The sequence below is a fragment of the Malus domestica genome, chromosome 01, assembly GCF_042453785.1.
Source record: "Malus domestica chromosome 01, GDT2T_hap1".
NCBI lineage: Eukaryota > Viridiplantae > Streptophyta > Magnoliopsida > Rosales > Rosaceae > Malus > Malus domestica.
The window spans coordinates 16,033,380-16,053,841 of NC_091661.1; the positions used below are offsets into that span (position 1 = coordinate 16,033,380).

Here is a 20,462-nt window from a genome sequence, read left to right on the forward strand (position 1 = left end):
ATATCATTTGTTAAAAAAAAAAATCATTTGACAACTAATTTAATTACATTATTATCCGCGTGCGAAAGACCTTTTTTATAACCAGCATTACACGCCTCTTAAGATGTTTTGAACGTGTTTAAAAATAGATAAAATAATATTTAATAAAAAACTTATTGAATCACAATATTGTTAGCCTATTGTGAGGCAAAGCTCATCCCCCTCCCCTTTAATATAGATAATATCGTTTGTTAAAAAAAAATCATTTGACAACTAATTTAATCACATTATTATCTGCGAAAGACCTTTTTTATAACGAGCATTACATGCCTCTTAAGATGTTTTGAACGTGTTAAAAAATAGAGAAATTGAATCACGTTATTGCTAGCCTATTGTGAGGCACTAATTATAAAAATTAAAAAAAAAAGCACAAAAAAATTAATTATTAAAAAAAATACTGTTAAAATGACGAAAATGCCTCTGCCTTATTTGATGCATTATTTTGGGATGCCTTTGAAGTTTTTTGTCTTGGGGCATTTTTGTCCAAATATTTTTGTTGAAGCTTGGTTACGCCAAAATCACTATTCACTTCCATTGGCTTTATATGTAGACTAGCCTTCATGCACGCGCTCACGCGCGTGCAGAGGCATTTTTTAAATCACGGCGTGCTACTTGCAACTTATACGTTTTAAATATATTTATATGCGTAAATTCACAAAAGGAAAGTCAAATATTTGAAGTAAATGAATAATTTTAGATCACGCTAGAAGAAACCCCTCATAAACCAATTAAAGCAGCTGAATTCACATAATAAAATCGGTCTCTATAGAATTTACATTAAGAATAGAGAAAATAATATTTAATAAACAATTGATTTATTGGGAGACTTTAGATGCGGTCCCTAGCTATGAATATTCTTTGATTGAAACCTTGTTGGTTTTCAATTTTTGATCGAAGTCCCTGAAATTAATATGATAATTTATTTCTATGTACATTACTATATTTTTTAAATTAAAAATTAAAAATTTTAGTTGTTTATATAAATGAGATTTTAAATAAAAACCATAATTTGTGGGATTAAAAATATTAAAATATAAATATACTATTGTGTGTGTGTGTGTGTGTGGGTAAACATGGGTACATTCATCAAAATTAACCAAAAAATTATTGTATCAAAACATGGGTACATTCTTCAAAATCACCAAAAAAAAAAAAAAAAGAAGATATTAGGCTTAATTACATTAGTAAATTTCTCTCAATTAAACTTGATATGGATACATTTTAAAATCAAAGAAAAGAGTATGTACCCATAAAAGTTTAAAAATGGATTAGAAAAAAATTGAATAGATTTTATATATAAAAAAAGGGTACATTTTACATATAACAAATTGGTATATATAAGAATGAGTACATTTTAAGATTAAAAATTTGAAAAAAATTACATGAATGGGTACATATAATTAGCATGGTACAACAACAACAACAACAACAACAAAGCCTTTTCCCACTAAGTGGGGTCGGCTATATGAATCCTAGAACGCCATTGCGCTCGGTTTTGTGTCATGTCCTCCGTTAGATCCAAGTACTCTAAGTCTTTTCTTAGAGTCTCTTCCAAAGTTTTCTTAGGTCTTCCTCTACCCCTTCGGCCCTGAACCTCTGTCCCGTAGTCACATCTTCGAACCGGAGCGTCAGTCGGCCTTCTTTGCACATGTCCAAATCACCGGAGCCGATTTTCTCTCATCTTTCCTACAATTTCGGCTACTCCTACTTTACCTCGGATATCCTCATTCTCAATCTTATCCTTTCTCGTGTGCCCACACATCCCACGAAGCATCCTCATCTCCGCTACACCCATTTTGTGTACGTGTTGATGCTTCACCGCCCAACATTCTGTGCCATACAACATCGCTGGCCTTATTGCGGTCCTATAAAATTTTCCCTTGAGCTTCAGTGGCCTACGACGGTCACACAACACGCCGGATGCGCTCTTACACTTCATCCATCCAGCTCGTATTCTATGGTTGAGATCTCCATCTAATTCTCCGTTCTCTTGCAAGATAGATCCTAGGTAGCGAAAACGGTCACTTTTTGTGATCTTCGCTAGATTGCTCCGGTCATTAGTGTGGATAAGTATATAAATGGATAGAGATAGGAAAGCAAACACAAGATGTACGTGGTTCACCCAGATTGGCTACGTCCACGGAATAGAAGAGTTCTCATTAATTGTGAAGGGTTTACACAAGTACATAGGTTCAAGCTCTCCTTTAGTGAGTACAAGTGAATGATTTAGTACAAATGACATTAGGAAATATTGTGGGAGAATGATCTCGTAATCACGAAACTTCTAAGTATCGGAGTGTGGTGTCGTCTTGACTTGCCTTAATAGTCTCATAGGTAGATGTGGCATCTTCTCTGGAAGTACTTTTCCTCCATCCAGGGGTGGTATCTTTAACTGGTGGAGATGCACAAGGTAATGTATCGATTTCACTTGAAGCTTACTTGTAGTTTCAGGCTTGGTCAAGCGCGATACAAACCATGTAGTAGGAGTCCCCCAAGTCGCCGAGCTAGGGGGTCTGCTGAAAGAGGTGACAGACAAGGTAAGCAATCAGAGCTCCGACTGATTGTTCACCTTCTCCCCATCTTGCAACAGCATGAAGGATAAAGAGAAGAAAAATGAGAAGAGATGATATGAGATACTTTTGCTTTTGAAGAAGTAACTTTCCACAGGCTTATTCTTGAACTGAGCTGGAGGGTTTTCTGGTTTCCTCCAGAGTATAAGGCCGACTGAAGAATTTGAGGGTCAAAACAAGTCCATCAAATCTAGAGTACGTTCCACCCTGCTGATATGGGATACTTTTGCTTTTGACAGAGTAATGGATGTATCGGCACGTGTGCTGTTACGCTTGTCTCCACATGCTTCCTTGTATCCTTCGCACTTGCCCTATCTGTTCCTCAAGCAGATGCGGAATCTTCCCTGGAAACATAAGATGTTGAAGATGAGTACTCGAGAGCAATGCCATGTAAGTAATCAGGTAAGGGGTTCCAGGCAGTCAGTTCCTGGCTGGAAGCTTGATTCCAAGTGCTGACTGATTGCTCTCTTTCTCCTTGTCTTGCAGGTAAAAACAAGGCCAAAGGAAAAGACAGGGAAAAAGCATGATATGGGATACTCTTGCTTTTAACCCTGATGATATGAGATATTCTTGCTCTAGTATAGCTTGTTTGCAGAGGTATTATCGGGGGGAAAGAAAGCTGAATATTTCGAAAGGCTTCGTTGGGAGTGCCCTCTCAGATATGATGAAGGGTTGAGCATTTTTGCAGGTCTGCCTGTCCGTTGGGGATGGAGGTCGACATATATAGGAGTCTCCCTAACAACAAGTAGTAATGATATTCCTTTACCCTGCTTGGTCATAGCACGGTAGTGGGAGCTGTCAGTTTCACATGTTTTAACTCTGTCAGAGCACTTTGAAAAAGTGGTCTGTGGTATCTGGCTCTCGAGATTCGGAGAACGATGCCTCTTCGATTTTTGAGAAAGCAATCATGCTGGGGGTCTGGCTCTCGAGATTCGGAGAGCAGTGTCTCTTCGATTTTTGAGGAAGTAATCATGTTGGGAGTCTGGCTCTCGAGATTCGGATGGCGGTGCCTCTTCGATTTTGGAGCAAGCAATCTTGTTGGGAGTGTTGTCTCGAATGTGAGTAAAGGTTGGGCATGTTTGCTAGTCTACCTTGCCACGAAGCACAAAGGTTGACACACAGGGACTTTCCAATTATCCAGCAATGGTACTGTTCCTTTACCCTCTCTTCGATTTTGAGAAAGTAGTCATGTTGGGAGTCTGGCTCTCGAGATTCGGAGGACGGTGCCTCTTCGATTTTGGAGCAAGCAATCTTGTTGGGAGTGTTTTCTCGAATGTGAGTAAAGGTTGGGCATGTTTGCTAGTCTACCTTGCCACGAAGTAGAGAGGTTGACACACAGGGACTTTCCAATTATCCAGCAGTGGTACTGTTCCTTTACCCTTGTGGGTAATAATATGGTAGCTAGACCTTCAAAATTTATGTGTCTAAACTTTGTTAGTGCTGTTTCTTTGCTATTCTTTTACCTTTCTTGGTCAGAGCGATTTAGTGGGAGCTGCAAGCTTCACGTGCTCAACTTTGGCAGAGAACTTTGGCAAAGTTATCTGTGGTACCCATGAGCTATTGTTGCGTGTGGGAAGTGGGTAATTGAACAGTAAGATTCATGTGCTTTCTACTTCACCAGAAATCTTCGACAGAATGCCCATAATTTCTGCAAAGCTGAGTGTGCGTGTGACAGGTGCTGACAAGGCTAGAAAAGTAGGTGCCTCTTCGATTTCTGAGATCGGCCCTCGTGGTCTCTGAGCAGCCCAGCTTTTGAGAAAGCGAGCGCCTCTTCGATTGATTCGGAGAACGATGCCTCATCGATTTTTGAAAAAGCAATCATGCTGGGGGTCTGGCTCTCGAAGATTCGGGGAGCAGTGTCTCTTCGATTTTTGAGAAAGTAATCATGTTGGGAGTCTGGCTCTCGAGATTCGGAAGGCGGTGCCTCTTCGATTTTGGAGCAAGCAATCTTGTTGGGAGTGTTTTCTCGAATGTGAGTAAAGGTTGGGCATGTTTGCTAGTCTACCTTGCCACGAAGCACAGAGGTTGACACACAGGGACTTTCCAATTATCCAGCAATGGTACTGTTCCTTTACCCTCTCTTCGATTTTTAATAAAGTAGTCATGTTGGGAGTCTGGCTCTCGAGATTCGGAGGACGGTGCCTCTTCGATTTTGGAGCAAGCAATCTTATTGGGAGTGTTTTCTCGAATGTGAGTAAAGGTTGGGCATGTTTGCTAGTCTACCTTGCCACGAAGCACAGAGGTTGACACACAGGGACTTTCCAATTATCCAGCAGTGGTACTGTTCCTTTACCCTTGTGGGTAATAATATGGTAGCTAGACCTTCAAAATTTATGTGTCTAAACTTTGTTAGTGCTGTTTCTTTGCTATTCTTTTACCCTTCTTGGTCAGAGCGATGTAGTGGGAGCTGCAAGCTTCACGTGCTCAACTTTGGCAGAGAACTTTGGCAAAGTTATCTGTGGTACCCATGAGCTATTGTTGCGTGTAGGAAGTGGGTGATTGAACAGTAAGATTCATGTGTTTTCTACTTCCCCAGAAGTCTTCGACAGAATGCCCATAATTTCCGCAAAGCTGAGTGTGCGTGTGACAGGTGCTGACAAGGCTGGAAAAGTAGGTGCCTCTTCGATTTTTGAGATCGGCCCTCGTGATCTCTGGGGAGCCCAGCTTTTGAGAAAGCGAGCGCCTCTTCGATTTCTGAGATCGGCCTTCGTGGTCTTTGAGCAGCCCAACTTTTGAGAAAGCAAACGCCTCTTCGATTTCTGAGATCAACCCTCGTGATCTCTAAGCAGCTCAGCTTTTGAGAAAGCAAACGCCTCTTCGATTTCTGAGCAGGCGCCTCTTCGATTTCTGAAGCTCCGTCGAGTGCAGATTTTTATAGGGGCTGGCATTAAGTTCCAAAGCACACTTGAATCTCCACCAGTAGAAGCTTCATTCTTGCACTTCTAAGATCTTGATTTGTCCGACCTCTTCTCTCTTCAACACCTTTGAAAATGTCTGGCCCCTCCGACCGTCGTTTTGACTTGAACCTTGTTGAAGAGGCAGCCCCGCCTTCTCCAGACAACATATGGCGCCCATCCTTCGTCTCCCCTACTGGTCCTCTTACCGTTGGGGATTCCGTGATGAAGAATGATATGACCGCTACGGTGGTGGCCAGGAACCTTCTCACTCCCAAAGATAACAGACTACTTTCCAAACGGTCTGATGAGTTAGCTGTTAAGGATTCGCTGGCTCTCAGTGTTCAGTGTGCAGGTTCTGTGTCTAATATGGCCCAACGCCTATTTGCTCGAACCCGCCAAGTTGAATCATTGGCGGCTGAAGTGATGAGTCTCAAACAGGAGATTAGAGGGCTCAAGCATGAGAATAAACAGTTGCACCGGCTCGCACATGACTATGCTACAAACATGAAGAGGAAGCTTGACCAGATGAAGGAAACTGATGGTCAGGTTTTACTTGATCATCAGAGATTTGTGGGTTTGTTCCAAAGGCATTTATTGCCTTCGTCTTCTGGGGCTGTACCGCGTAATGAAGCTCCAAATGATCAACCTCTGATGCCTCCTCCTTCTAGGGTTCTGTCCAGTACTGAGACTCCAAATGATCCCCCTCCGGTGCCTTCTCTTTCTGGGCCTCTACCGACTGCTGAGACTTCTCCTAAGCAACCTTTGTGAAGGCTCCCTCTTGTGTGTTTATTTTGACTCATGTATATGTACATATTTGTAGCTTATCGAGGATATCAATAAATAAGCTTGCCTTCATTTCAACGTATTATGTTAAATACACCAAAGCCTTCTTCGCTAAGTTCTTTGAATTTTCTTTTGTTGAAGCTTGTATGTTGAAGCTTTCTGAGTGGAGCATGTAGGTTGGGGTAGTGTTCCCTTAATTTCCCGAGTGAGGAAAACTTCTCAGTTGGAGACTTGGAAAATCCAAGTCACTGAGTGGGATCGGCTATATGAATCTTAGAACGCCATTGTGCTCGATCCTGTGTCATGTCATTCGTTAGATCCAAGTACTCTAAGTCTTTTCTTAGAGTCTCTTCCAAAGTTTTCCTAGGTCTTCCTCTACCCCTTCGGCCCTGAACCTCTGTCCCATAGTCGCATCTTCTAATCGGAGCGTCAGTAGGCTTTCTTTGCACATGTCCAAACCACCGTAACCGATTTTCTCTCATCTTTCCTTCAATTTCGGCTACTCCTACTTTACCCCGGATATCCTCATTCCTAATCTTATCCTTTCTCGTGTGCCCACACATCCAACGAAGCATCCTCATCTCCGATACACCCATTTTGTGTACGTGTTGATGTTTCACCGCCCAACATTCTGTGCCATACAGCATCGCCGGCCTTATTGCCGTCCTATAAAATTTTCCCTTGAGCTTCAGTGGCATACGGCGGTCACACAACACGCCGGATGCACTCTTCCACTTCATCCATCCAGCTTGTATTCTATGGTTGAGATCTCCATCTAATTCTCCGTTCTTTTGCAAGATAGATCCTAGGTAACGAAAACGGTCGCTCTTTGGTATTTCTTGATCTCCGATCCTCACCCCTAACTCGTTTTGGCCTCCATTTGCACTGAACTTGCACTCCATATATTCTGTCTTTGATCGGCTTAGGCGAAGACCTTTAGATTCCAACACTTCTCTCCAAAGGTTAAGCTTTGCATTTACCCCTTCCTGAGTTTCATCTATCAACACTATATCGTCTGCGAAAAGCATACACCAAGGAATATCATCTTGAATATGTCCTGTTAACTCATCCATTACCAACGCAAAAAGGTAAGGACTTAAGGATGAGCCTTGATGTAATCCTACAGTTATGGGAAAGCTTTCGGTTTGTCCTTCATGAGTTCTTACGGCAGTCTTTGCTCCTTCATACATATCCTTTATAGCTTGGATATATGCTACTCGTACTCCTTTCTTCTCTAAAATCCTCCAAAGAATGTCTCTTGGGACCCTATCATACGCTTTTTCCAAATCTATAAAGACCATGTGTAAATCCTTTTTCCCATCTCTATATCTTTCCATCAATCTTCGTAAGAGATAGATTGCCTCCATGGTTGAGCGCCCTGGCATGAACCCGAATTGGTTGTCCGAAACCCGTGTCTCTTGCCTCAATCTATGCTCAATGACTCTCTCCCAGAGCTTCATTGTATGACTCATTAGCTTAATACCCCTCTAGTTCATGCAATTTTGTACGTCGCCCTTATTCTTGTAGATAGGCACCAAAGTGCTCGTTCGCCACTCATTTGGCATCTTCTTCGTTTTCAAAATCCTATTGAAAAGGTCAGTGAGCCATGTTATACCTGTCTCTCCCAAAAGTTTCCACACTTCGATTGGTATATCGTCTGGGCCTATTGCTTTTTTATGCTTCATCTTCTTCAAAGCTACAACCACTTCTTCCTTCCGGATTCGACGATAAAAAGAGTAGTTTCTACACTCTTCTGAGTTACTCAACTCCCCTAAAGAAGCACTCATTTCATGTCCTTCATTGAAAAGATTATGAAAATAACCTCTCCATCTGTCTTTAACCGCGTTCTCTGTAGCAAGAACCTTTCCATCCTCATCCTTGATGCACCTCACTTAGTTTAGGTCCCTTGTCTTCTTTTCCCTTGCTCTAGATAGTTTATAGATATCCAACTCTCCTTCTTTGGTATCTAGTCGTTTATACATATCGTCGTAAGCCGCTAACTTAGCTTCTCTGACAGCTTTCTTCGCCTCTTGCTTCGCTTTTCTATACCTTTCACCATTTTCATCGGTCCTCTCCTTGTATAAGGCTTTACAACATTCCTTCTTAGCCTTCACCTTCGTTTGTACCTCCTCATTCCACCACCAAGATTCCTTTTGGTGTGGGGCAAAGCCCTTGGACTCTCCTAATACCTCTTTTGCTACTTTTCGGATACAACTAGCCATGGAATCCCACATTTGGCTAGCTTCCCCCTCTCTATCCCACACACATTGGGTGATTACCTTCTCTTTGAAAATGGCTTGTTTTTCTTCTTTTAGATTCCACCATCTAGTCCTTGGGCACTTCCAAGTCTTGTTCTTTTGTCTTACTCTTTTGATATGTACATCCATCACCAACAAGCGATGTTGATTAGCCACGCTCTCTCCTGGTATAACTTTGCAATCCTTACAAGTTATACGATCCCCTTTCCTCATTAGAAGAAAATCTATTTGTGTTTTTGACGACCCACTCTTGTAGGTGATCACATGTTCTTCTCTCTTCTTAAAGAAGGTGTTGGCTAAGAAGAGATCATATGCCATTGCAAAATCCAAGATAGCTTCCCCATCCTCGTTTCTCTCCCCAAAACCATGGCCACCATGAAAACCTCCATAGTTGCCTGTCTCCCTGCCCACGTGTCCATTTAAATCTCCTCCTATAAATAATTTCTCCGTCTGAGCAATTCCTTGCACCAAGTCTCCAAGATCTTCCCAAAATTTCTCCTTCGAACTCGTATCCAACCCTACTTGAGGTGCGTACGCACTAATCACATTGATAAGTTCTTGTCCTATTACAATCTTGATTGCCATGATTCTATCTCCTACTCTCTTGACATCTACAACATCTTGTACCAAGGTCTTGTCCACAATGATGCCAACACCGTTTCTCGTTCTATTTGTGCCCGAATACCAAAGTTTAAACCCTGAGTTTTCTAGATCCTTTGCCTTACTACCAACCCACTTAGTTTCTTGTAGGCACATAATATTTATCCTTCTCCTCACCATAACTTCCACTACTTCCATAGATTTTCCCGTTAAGGTTCCTATATTCCACGTTCCTAAACGCATTTTGCTCTCTTGAACTCTACCCTTCTGTCCTAGCTTCTTCACCCTCCCCCGTCTAATAGGATCAAAGTACTTCTTTTGTGTGTCCCAGGTAAAGTTGATAGGAGCATATGCTCCCAAACAACTTTGAGTGGAGTCGTTCGAAAAGAAGTTTCTATGGCCCCCTTGCTCATTTAACACTGCATCCGGGTGCCGATGGAGATACAGCGACCCTTACTCACTTATCACTGTGCTCGGGCCACACAGCGCGCCACTTACGGGAGACGCCCTAGCTTTAGCGCGATTTTGTTCTGGATTCATTTTCATAAGGATTCGACGTGATCATGGAGTGCCGGCTGTCGACTACCTGACGCCCTCCCCCTCCTCCTTTATCCGGGCTTGGGACCGGCCATGTAAGACATATGCGGAGTTATAATTAGCATGGTACATTTGGCAAAATAAAAAATGGGTACAAATACAAATAAAACTTTAAAAAATATGGGCACAAAAAGAAATTAATATATGGGTTCAAATTACATAATACCCCATCAGGTTTGAGGTATATTACAATCTCATACAACATCTTTAAAACATTTCACTTTCATACCTCACTTATCATTTTATTTCAATATAGTACATCCGTTACATTTTCCATCAATTAATCCGTTAAAAGCTGACGTGGCTGCCATAGTTATGCCACGTGGCTACCAAAATTGTGCCACGTGGCAAAAAAAATTTATTCATTTAAAAATAATTAATTAAAAAAAGTTATTTAGAGAGGAAAAAAAAAACCCATAACCCATCTTCTTCCCCGACCCTTCCCCATTCCCTACAACCTAAAGCCCCCACCCCCACCTTCCCCCACCCACCTTCTCCCCTCTCCTCCACTCTCTTCATCTCCCCTCATATCCAAAAAACCCACTGGAACCTCATCCGTCTCCGTCTCTCTCTTCCTCACCTCAACACCCTTTGGCTGCTCACCCTGAATCTCTTCAACCTCCGCCTTTGTCCCCTTCTTCCTCACCTCAACACTCTTCGACTGCTCACTCCCCACCTAGTCCTTGGACCAAATCGGAGACTTGGACTTCGACTCTGATTTCGACCTCACATCCTTCAACCCCTTCCCTCCTCTCTCCTCGAACTCCTTCCCGAACCTCCGCCACGACAACACTCCGCTCCCGTTGCCTTCACACCTGTACACGTGTCCTCCGCCGCTTCAACACACCATCTGCAAAGACATCTAAATACTCCAAGCTCCTCTCGAAGAACTCACTTTTTAGTTCTCTTTGCAACTCTCTCAGAGTTTTCGAAGCTCCGTTTCAAAGGTGGATGCAAACCCTAACCGAAAATGCAGCGACAATAGCAGTACCAGGTCGATGATGAACCCGTGGGTTCTCCATTTCCAGAAACTGGGTCTCGAGCTCAAGTGCCCCCTCTGGTTCGATTCACACCCCTAAATTCCATTTCTTTATTCAAGTTTTTGAATTTTCAAATTTTATGTTGATTTATTTGGAGCAAACAGGCTTCTGAAATGGGTTTTGTATTTTTGTGTGTTTATTGGTGGGTTCAACTTGAATTTGCTTAATCAACCGACCTTGAAGAGAGTGTAGGAGAGGGGAGAAGATGGGTTGGGGAAGATGGGTTTTAGGGATTGGGAGGGGTGGTGCCCTGATGGTTATGGAGAGTGGAAGAGATGGAGGGGTCGGGTGGAAGACGAAGGAGGTTCGGTGGGAGGGGGGTTGCGGGGGAGGTGGGGGTGGGGTGGGGTGGGGTGGGATGGGCGGTTTAGGTTGCAAGGAAGGGGGAAGGGTCGAGGAAGAAGATGGGTTATGGGTTTTTTTTTTTTTTTTTTTTTTTTTTTTTTTTTTTCTAAATAACTTTTTTTAATTAATTATTTTTAAATGAATAAAAAATTATTATTTTTACCACGTGACATAAATTTGGCAGCCACGTGGCACAATTGTGGTAGCCATGTCAGCTCTTAACGGATCAATGGATCGAAAATGTAACGGATGTACTATATTGAAATAAAATAGTAGGTGACATATGAAAGTGAAATATTTTAAAGATGTTGTATGGGGTTGTAATAAACCTCAAACCTAAGGGGTATTATGTAATTTACCCTAAAAATAAGGAAGCACCAAAAAGTAAATTATTAAAAAAATACTGTTAAAATGACAAAAATACCCCTATTTAATTTGATGCATTATTTTGGGATGCCTTTGAAGTTTTTTGTTTTGAAGGCATTTTTGTCCAAATCTTTTTGTTGAAGCATGGTGACACCAAATCACTATTCACATTTTCTATTCTCTTTATATATAATAGAATAGATAGATATAGACATAGATATAGATAGATAAGAAAGTAGAAATTAGAAACCCATTTGTTTGAACAACGCATTCATTCATGTGATAAAAAAAATATTAGTGCAGTGTCTTTGTTTCCAAACATTTTTCGACATGTTACGTCTAACTTAGAGTAATATTAGGAAGACAAAATTTATAGACAAAATTTATAAACTAAATGATGTGTCACAAATAGGAAATAAGCACGTTTTCAACGCTTAAGTAATAATCAAATTATAAACTTTCATGTCATAGAATAGTAACTGATTGAAAATTTTATTCTGGATTCTTAAATTTCATTGACATTTGAATAAATAGGTCAGTCAACAATGGTACGTATGACTCAGTCATATAGGTTTTAAGCAAGATTTAATTGTTGTAAGGGTCTATTAGATCCTTATATATAAGATTTAACTGTTAATTTTTGAATCATAAGTAGTACGTAACAAATAACAGAAAAATTGTAAAGTTGATAGAATGCTTTAGGGTTCATTCTACAGTGAGGAGGATGTTCAGATGAAAAGTTTGAACGATGAATCATGGACTAAGGTGTAAACAAAATCATTTTGACATTTCCACTCACCACCAAAAGCGACTAACTTGCAACTTTATCTTTGTGCAAAGTTACAATTACCTTCTGGACGAGGACCAAGTGCCAAGAAATTTTAGACTCAATCGTCAAAAAATCTTTATATATAAAGTCAAGTCAAGGGTCCAATAAATAATGTTTTTTGGTGTCACAAGCTTCACAAAAATAATTGGACAAAAATGCCCCTCAAACAAAAAATTTCAAAAACAACCCAAAATAATGCATCAAATGTGATAGGAGTATTTTTGTCATTTTAATAGTGTTTTTTTTAATAATTAATTTTTTTTTGTACTTTTTTTTAATAATTAGTACCTCACAATAGGCTAACAATAATATGATTCAATCAATTATTCATTAAATATTATTTTCTCTATTTTTAAACACATTCAAAATATCTTAAGAGGCGTATAATGCAGCTTATAAAAAATGTATTTCACACGTGGTTAACAACGTAATTAAATTAGTTGTCAAATGATTTTTTTTTTTAACATACGATATTATTTACACTAAGGGGAAGGGGGTCGGCTTAGCCTCACAATGTGCTAGCAATAGTGTGATTCAATTAGTTATTTATTAAATATTATTTTCTCTATTCTTAATATAAATTCAATAGTGACCGATTTTATTATATGGATTCAACTGTTTTAATTGGTTTATGAGGGGTTTCTTCTAGCATGATCTAAGATTATTCATTTACTTTAAATATTTGACTTTTCTTTTGTCAATTTATGCATATAAATACATTTAAAACGTGTAAGTCACACATAGCACGCCTTGATTCAAAAAATGTCATCTGCGCGTGCATGAGCACGTGCATGAAGGCTAGTATGTAATAAGAATTGGGTTATGACGGGTCCACAAAAAAGTCTTCTATGCATCTTGTATTAGAGGATTATACAAATAATGAAATAATGTTGTCTGGTACTCCAAAAGATGTCTTTATGCAGTCTTCATATATATATATATATATATATATATATATATACACATTTTTTTGTGATATTTTTAGATGGAAGTGCAAAATTATTTTTTTGGTGTACCAATAACAGCTTCGAAAAAATAACAAAGAATACATCAATAGACATATTGTGCATTAGGCAATAAATTAAACACTTACATTCTGTTTAATCAAATTTTATGTTGTGATTGAGTTGAGCTACCACAAATTTTTTTAGATAACGTTGGCAATTGCGTCACCCCGAGTTCTTTTTACACCTAATGTATAAGAAAATTCCAAAGAGAAAATGTAGGCTCCTCAATTTTTTTTTCTAATTTTTATCCAAAATAAAAGTCTTCCTCCGTAAAGTAGCCGTAAAGTAGTTTAGAAGAAAACAATCCACAATTTTCTTATAATTTTTATCTAAACAGACAAGTCAAAACTCAAACATTATAAATGAATCCTTAAACTGTTATCTCAGTTCTCAACATCATCCCACATTCATTTCCCACCAAATGGCAGAAGCAACAAAGAGGTGGCCACTTAATTCCATAACAATTTCTCACTTTTGTATTTTGTTTCTTACTTTTGTTTTGTTTCTGATTTGTAGTTTCTGTGAATATTTTTCAGGTATGCAGTTGTTACAGGCGCAAACAAAGGATTAGGATTAGGGATTGTCAAGCAGTTGGCATCAGATGGAATCACTGTGGTCTTAACTGCCAGAGATGAGAAGAGGGGTCTTGAAGCTGTTGAGAAACTCAAACAGTCTGGCTTGGCAGGTCAAGTGGTATTTCATCAACTTGATGTGGCTAACCCTGCTACCATTCTACCTTTGGCAGAATATATCAAAACCCAGTTCGGGAAACTCGATATCTTGGTATGATAAAAACTGGTTTCTTAAAAAGTTTACGTCTTTGCAGACTTGGGCATACCGAGTTGGCTAGCGCAGCCTGCTCCCCTGTGTGCACCTCTAAGTTAGATTACTCCCCTTCTATAGGGGTGAGAGACTGGGTTAAGTCTCACACTGGGTTAATTATAGTAATTTGATTCGAATTCACTTTTAGTGAGAATCGAAGCTAAGACCTCTCACTTAATACAAAAGAAATCTGTTGTATTATATTATTTTTTTTAACAAACGATATTATCTACATTAAAGGGAAGAGGGTGGACTTAGCCTTACAATGTGCTAACAATAATGTGGTTCAAATTCACATGTGGCAAGAATCGAACCTAAGACCTCTCACTTACAAAAGAATCTTCATATAACTATCACTACCTTACCATACATGAAGTTTTTTGAATAAAAGTAATTTGCATTAGACTGTAAATTTGTCATTGTCTGTTGTGTACCCTATCCCATATATGATCCGATCCTCTGTACAATTTGCAAGATTTTCCCACTACTCGAGCCTTTCAGTCTGTCATTATACCTGGGAAGTCAATAGAATATATTCGTCATACCCGAAAAAGATTAGTTGTTGGACTTTAGGGTTTGACAAAGCACACCCTTGGGCGCTTTGAAGGGCATTGGCTTTTGTTGCAAGAACACCAAAGGATCTACCAAACCTTTCATTTTCATTCTCTATAATTTCTTACTTTTTAATTGCTTGTGTGACTGAAATAAGCAATATTGAAAGAGTTGGACTCTGCACAGGTGAACAATGCAGGAATTATGGGAGCCGCCATTGTAGATACCGATGCTTTTAAAGCTGCAGCAGCTTCTGGTATTCCGGTAAGTCTTTGACCTAATTTTTTTCACAAGGCCACTTTTGGTGCCTGCTATTGGATTGAATTGGATAACTTACTAGCCTTTAAAGGAAAATGATCTGTGTAATGTTCCCAACAATATTTTCACTGTGATAGTTTGATGACTGCTGTGCATGTGAACCTGTAATTAACAATATATTTTTTTTTTTTTTTGGGTGGGTATCTTATGCAGGAAGGAACTGATTGGAAGAAAATGATGACTCAAAATTATGAGTTAGCAGAAGAATGCGTGCAAATAAACTATTATGGTGCTAAACGAACAACTGAAGCGCTTATTCCACTCCTCCAATTATCTGATTCACCGAGAATAGTTAACATTTCATCTTCCTGGGGCAAGTTAAACAATATACCTAGTGACTGGGCTAAAGGAGTTTTCAGTGATGCTGAAAATGGAACAGAAGAGCGAATAGATGAGGTGTTGACTCAGTTTCTAAAAGACTTCAAGGAGGGTTCAATTGAAAGCAAAGGCTGGCCTTCTTTTATGGCTGGCTATATACTCTCAAAGGCTGCAATGAATGCACATACACGTGTCCTAGCCAAGAAGTACCCCGATTTTCGCATCAATTGTCTCTGCCCCGGAATTGTCAAAACAGATATAAACTTCAATGCTGGTAACGTGCCTGTCGAAGAAAGTGCTGCAAGGGTTCTGAAGTTAGCATTTCTTCCCGATGATGGCCCTTCTGGCTTCTTCTTTGTTGAGTCTGAAGTAACAGGTTTTTGATTGAAAATGATTTATATTATATGCAAATGTTGCCAATGCATGCAATAAAAGTCACTCGGTGTCGTATAACATGCTCTATCTCACATTCCAGTATGATGGAAGTTTAGAATTTTCATTTAAAGTCTGGATTTTGTCCTTTGTACCACATATTCTATCAGCAGTTATGTTTTTATTTAAATATTTTAAATATATTTATGATTTGTTTTATTACAAACATTGAATATAAAACGTAAATTGTTATTAACCTTATAAATTGTTATTAACTTTATTATCTGATCAGGATCATTAATTCATTAGAAACATGAGAAAGCTTCTCACCTTAAAGATGGGATTCTTTCTCTGAATAAAAAAAAAAAAGATCAAATCTATTTTTACATAATTTTTTATTCCGTTGTGATTTGGACGTTTTGATTTAGTCCATTTTGTTTTCTTCTGCATTGATTACTTGCAGCTTTCTTTCCCTTAAATCATTTACATCCCCCAACGTCTCTTTTATTATATATAAAAGTCCGAGGATCCAAAAAAAAAAGTATAATAAGAAAAAAAAGACAAGTTTTACAAATATTGAGTTAATAGCAACATATCGAAAAGGTGTGAGTTAGAAGGTTTTTCCGTTGTGCAAGGAAGAACCTTATCAGAAGAAGGTTTTGGGCTGTTTTATCATGGGGACGACGTGGTGTTTGTGAATTGCTTGCACACTTTGGGCAGAGCCGCGAAACGTCTTTAATGAAATTGAGGTTCCACCATAAAACCAATTAGCAAGATGGAGAGTAGCCCAAGACCATATAAGCACATAGCAAACCTTGTCCCTCACCGATGTGGGACAACTCTCAACACACCCCCGCACGTGTGGCGGATTTTTAAGCCTACATGTGAACAACGACTGGGTGACGTGGAGCGCGTGTGGCCGTCTGGCTTCACACAAGGACAACCCGCTTTGATACCATGTGGAAATTTTCAGGTCGACGGGCCGAGGGCCCACTCTAACAACATCGCTTAACCACCTGCACAATCCTCAAGTGTGGAGTTTTATCACAAAAGGCCTCGATATTAGTTAGAGTGGGGTAATTCTATTTAAAGTACTCTTTCTCCTTCCCTCTGTCCGATGTGGGACAATTGGTTTCAACACTCCCTCGCACGTGAGACCCCATTTATGGGTCACACGTGAAATTCCACACATCGACAACCATGTGGAGCCATGTTGGGACTCACCCAATCGCACGGGGTCATTGGGGACCCACCCAAACACGTGGCATCTTTGGCCTACGTGGACAATCACGCGGGGCCAATGGGGACCCACCCAATCACATGGCAATACGAGCTCGTCCCCTGGCTCTGAAACCATGTGGAATTTTCAGGTTGACGGGCCGAGGGCCCACTCTAACAACACCGATACTGTCCCTACTTAACCACCTGCACAATCCTCAGGTGTGGAGTTTTATCACAAAAAGCCTCGATATTAGTTAGAGTGGGGTAATTCTATTTAAAGTACTCTTTCTCCTTCCCTCTGTCCGATATGGGACAATTGGTTTCAACACTCCCTCGCACGTGAGACCCCATTTATGGGTCACACGTGAAATTCCATACATCGGCAACCATGTGGAGCCATGTTGGGACTCACCCAATCGCGTAAGGTCATTGGGAACCCACCCAAACACGTGGCATCTTTGGCCTACTTGGACAATCACGCAGGGCCAATGGGTTTAAAGTATTCTTCCTCCTTCCCTCTGTCCGTTGTGGGACAATTGGTTTCAACAGTCTTAAAGAGAGCAAATTAGTCCGCGACTCATCCCAAGAATCATTCACCACTCAAGGCTTCTACATTTTTTGGGTAACTTCGTTCCTTTCTATTTCGGAATCAACAATTTTAAGACGTTTTCAATCTGCCATGCATTATAAGGCAAACTCTGTTTCTCAGGCAAATATTGTTGAAAAGCAACTGCTTGCAATGATATCAGAAATCAACGTAGTTGATGGATCCAAGGGATGGTGGGTGGACACTGGCGCTTCTCGCCATGTTTGCTATGATCGTTCCCTTTTCAAGACCTAATCTGTGGCTGAGGGAAGGAAGGTGTTGTTGGGTGATTCATACTCAACTGATGTTGTTGGTATTGGAAATGTGGAGCTGAGGTTCACCTCTGGAAAAACCATGATACTAAAAGATTTGATGCACACTCTAGAGATAAGGAAGAATCTGGTCTTAGGCTTTCTTCTCAACAAGGTTGGATTCACTCAAACCATTGGAGCAGATACGTATACTCTCACTAAAATGGGGTTTTTGTGCGAAAGCGATATGCTACTGATGGGATGTTTAAATTGAATGTTGATGAAATGTCTAATTCTACTTACATGTTGTCTTCTTTTAATACTTGGCATGCTAGACTTTGTCATGTTAACAAACGCTTGGTTAAGAACATGAGTAACTTAGGTTTTTTACCTAACTTATCATTGAATGATTTTGAAAAATGTGAATATTGTAGTCAAGCTAAAATCACTAGAACTTCAAATAAATCTGTCAATAGAGAATCTGAACCACTTGATTTAATTCACTTTGATATATGTGATGAGTAGATTTTATATTATATATTTTACCCCAATCTTAGTATATTTTGGTTAATATTTTGGAAGAATTTTGATACTTTGAATTGTATTTTCCATATAGGACTTTCGACTTCCTCTGGAGCAAAACAGGATCAAATGGACGAATTTTGGAGTAATTCCAGTTGGAGAACGTTCGTGAGTCACTTAGCTTGATCGTATCAAAATTTGGGATTTTTCCACCAAGCGGTTATTTTCTGGCAATGAAATAAAGAAGCAGTGCGCATTGCTGGAAAATGACGTTTTTGGGCTTAAATTGCGTTTTTGGAGCCCAAGATGACCTCGGATGGGTTCGTGGCCTTTTGGAAAAGTGTTCAGAATATTCCAAACATTAAATCCAGCTATATTGGGCCAGTTTTGGAGCAGCTTATGGGTCCAAAACGTGGCTGTTCAGATTTTAGGCGAATTTTACCATTTAATTTAGGGTTATGTTTTCTATTTCATGGGATTATTAATTTCAGGTTTTTAGGGTTTGTGTGGGAGGCTTAGCAGATATATTGCTTGGCCGTCTACCATATTTCTTTACGCTTCTTTTATGCAATTTTGGAGACAGAGAGAATTGTTAGGGTTTTGAAGATTTTTTTTTACTTGAAGGTGCTTTCAATCATTTTCTTGAATATATTTTCTATGATTTCAATTATGAGTATGCGGAACTAATTTCTTTTTCTAGGGCGAAGCCTTGAGCCTTAGCATGAATATGTGATTTTTATTTAATTGCTTATGATTGAGTGCATGCATACATTGAATTGTTAATCACCGGGATAAAAATTATCTAATTGTCTTAATGCCTGATCACCATTAGTATCTTTAGAAAAGTAATTTGATGCAATTTTGGTCGGAAGGTTCCCTGAAATTGACGTTGGCTTCTTGTGATTAATAATTGTAATTTCACTTAGGATGAATATCACGTCTTAAGGATTGCATGGTTTTTCAAAGGATTTTCATAAAGCATAATGAGTCTTTCATGTTCAGATTTGATCCGAACGTCCGGACGGGTTGCATGTTAGATATACGTTCTATGTTGGAGGTTCCAAGTAGAACATGAATTAGGAAAATCTAACCTTCAAAGTGGCATGTGTAGATTATAAGTAATTGGTAAAAATTCATAGGATTGCTAGGTGATGGTGGAACCCTAGTGCTTTCTTAATTTTATTCTCCCAAAACTGTTTTCTTCTCTCTAGCTTTAATATTGCAGATTGTTTATTTTAATTCATTAATTTCATTTTTATTTTAATTAGGTTATAAAATCAATCACCTAAACTTCTACTTTACAATAATTAAATGGACTCTGATTAGTTTCGAATTATTTAATAGTCCTTGTGGAGACGACCTTGTGAGATCCGTTTATACTACAATAACCTTGTGATTCTTGCAAATAAAATAGGAGATTTAAGCCCGTTCACATGAGTAGTAAAAATCCTATCAAGAAAATGGCGCCGTTGCCGGGGATTATTTAAAATAATTCATACGAATCAGGTTTTCAATTAGTTATTGCTGTTTATACATATAAAAAAAATTTAATTTTTGTTTTTATTTTATTTGTACAGATTACAACAGTACAGCAGTGCAGATTTCAGAAATCTGTGCATGGTCAGCACCCGTTCAACAGTGCAGAAATTGATTCCACTTGATCCAGAACTTGAGCAGAATTTAAGGAGGAAACGCAGGGAGCAAACTTTGCAGAGGGTTCGTCCTCTGCAGGAGACTTTTCTACAATCATTCTTTTCTGGGGACCTGCACAACAAAGATAAAATGGCATTTGTAATTCCAGAGGCAGGTCTGCCCATGGGTGATTCACTGACAGCCCATACCACAAATATACCAAGTTGCATCACTTATCCGGCAGTGGAGGAAGGGTCTGCATTTGAAATAAAGCAGCACATATTGAATATTCTACCTACGTTTCATGGGTTATCATCTGATGATCCTAACATGCACATTGCATAATTTTTAATGGGGTGCAAAAACATTTTGGTGAGGGGATTTTCAGCCGAATCTATTAAGCTCCGTTTATTTCCTTACACTCTAAAAGATCAAGCAAGGAGATGGCTCCTCACACTCCCATCTGGAAGCATTAGTACTTGGGCCCAACTCAGTGAAATTTTTTTAAACAAGTATTATCCGGCTTCTAAGACTCTT

The 20,462-nt window shown here is 39.4% G+C and overlaps 1 protein-coding gene across 1 annotated transcript; it reads left to right on the top strand.

Annotated features, from left to right (window-relative positions):
• Positions 1–13,627: 13,627 nt before the first annotated feature.
• On the top strand, positions 13,628–15,916 carry LOC103401547 ((+)-neomenthol dehydrogenase-like). The gene is made up of 4 exons (XM_029093012.2): positions 13,628–13,772; positions 13,868–14,114; positions 14,892–14,969; positions 15,177–15,916. The coding sequence occupies exons 1-4, from the start codon at positions 13,753–13,755 to the stop codon at positions 15,723–15,725; spliced, it is 894 nt and encodes a 297-aa protein (XP_028948845.1). The 5' UTR covers positions 13,628–13,752; the 3' UTR covers positions 15,726–15,916.
• The last annotated feature ends 4,546 nt before the right edge of the window (positions 15,917–20,462 follow it).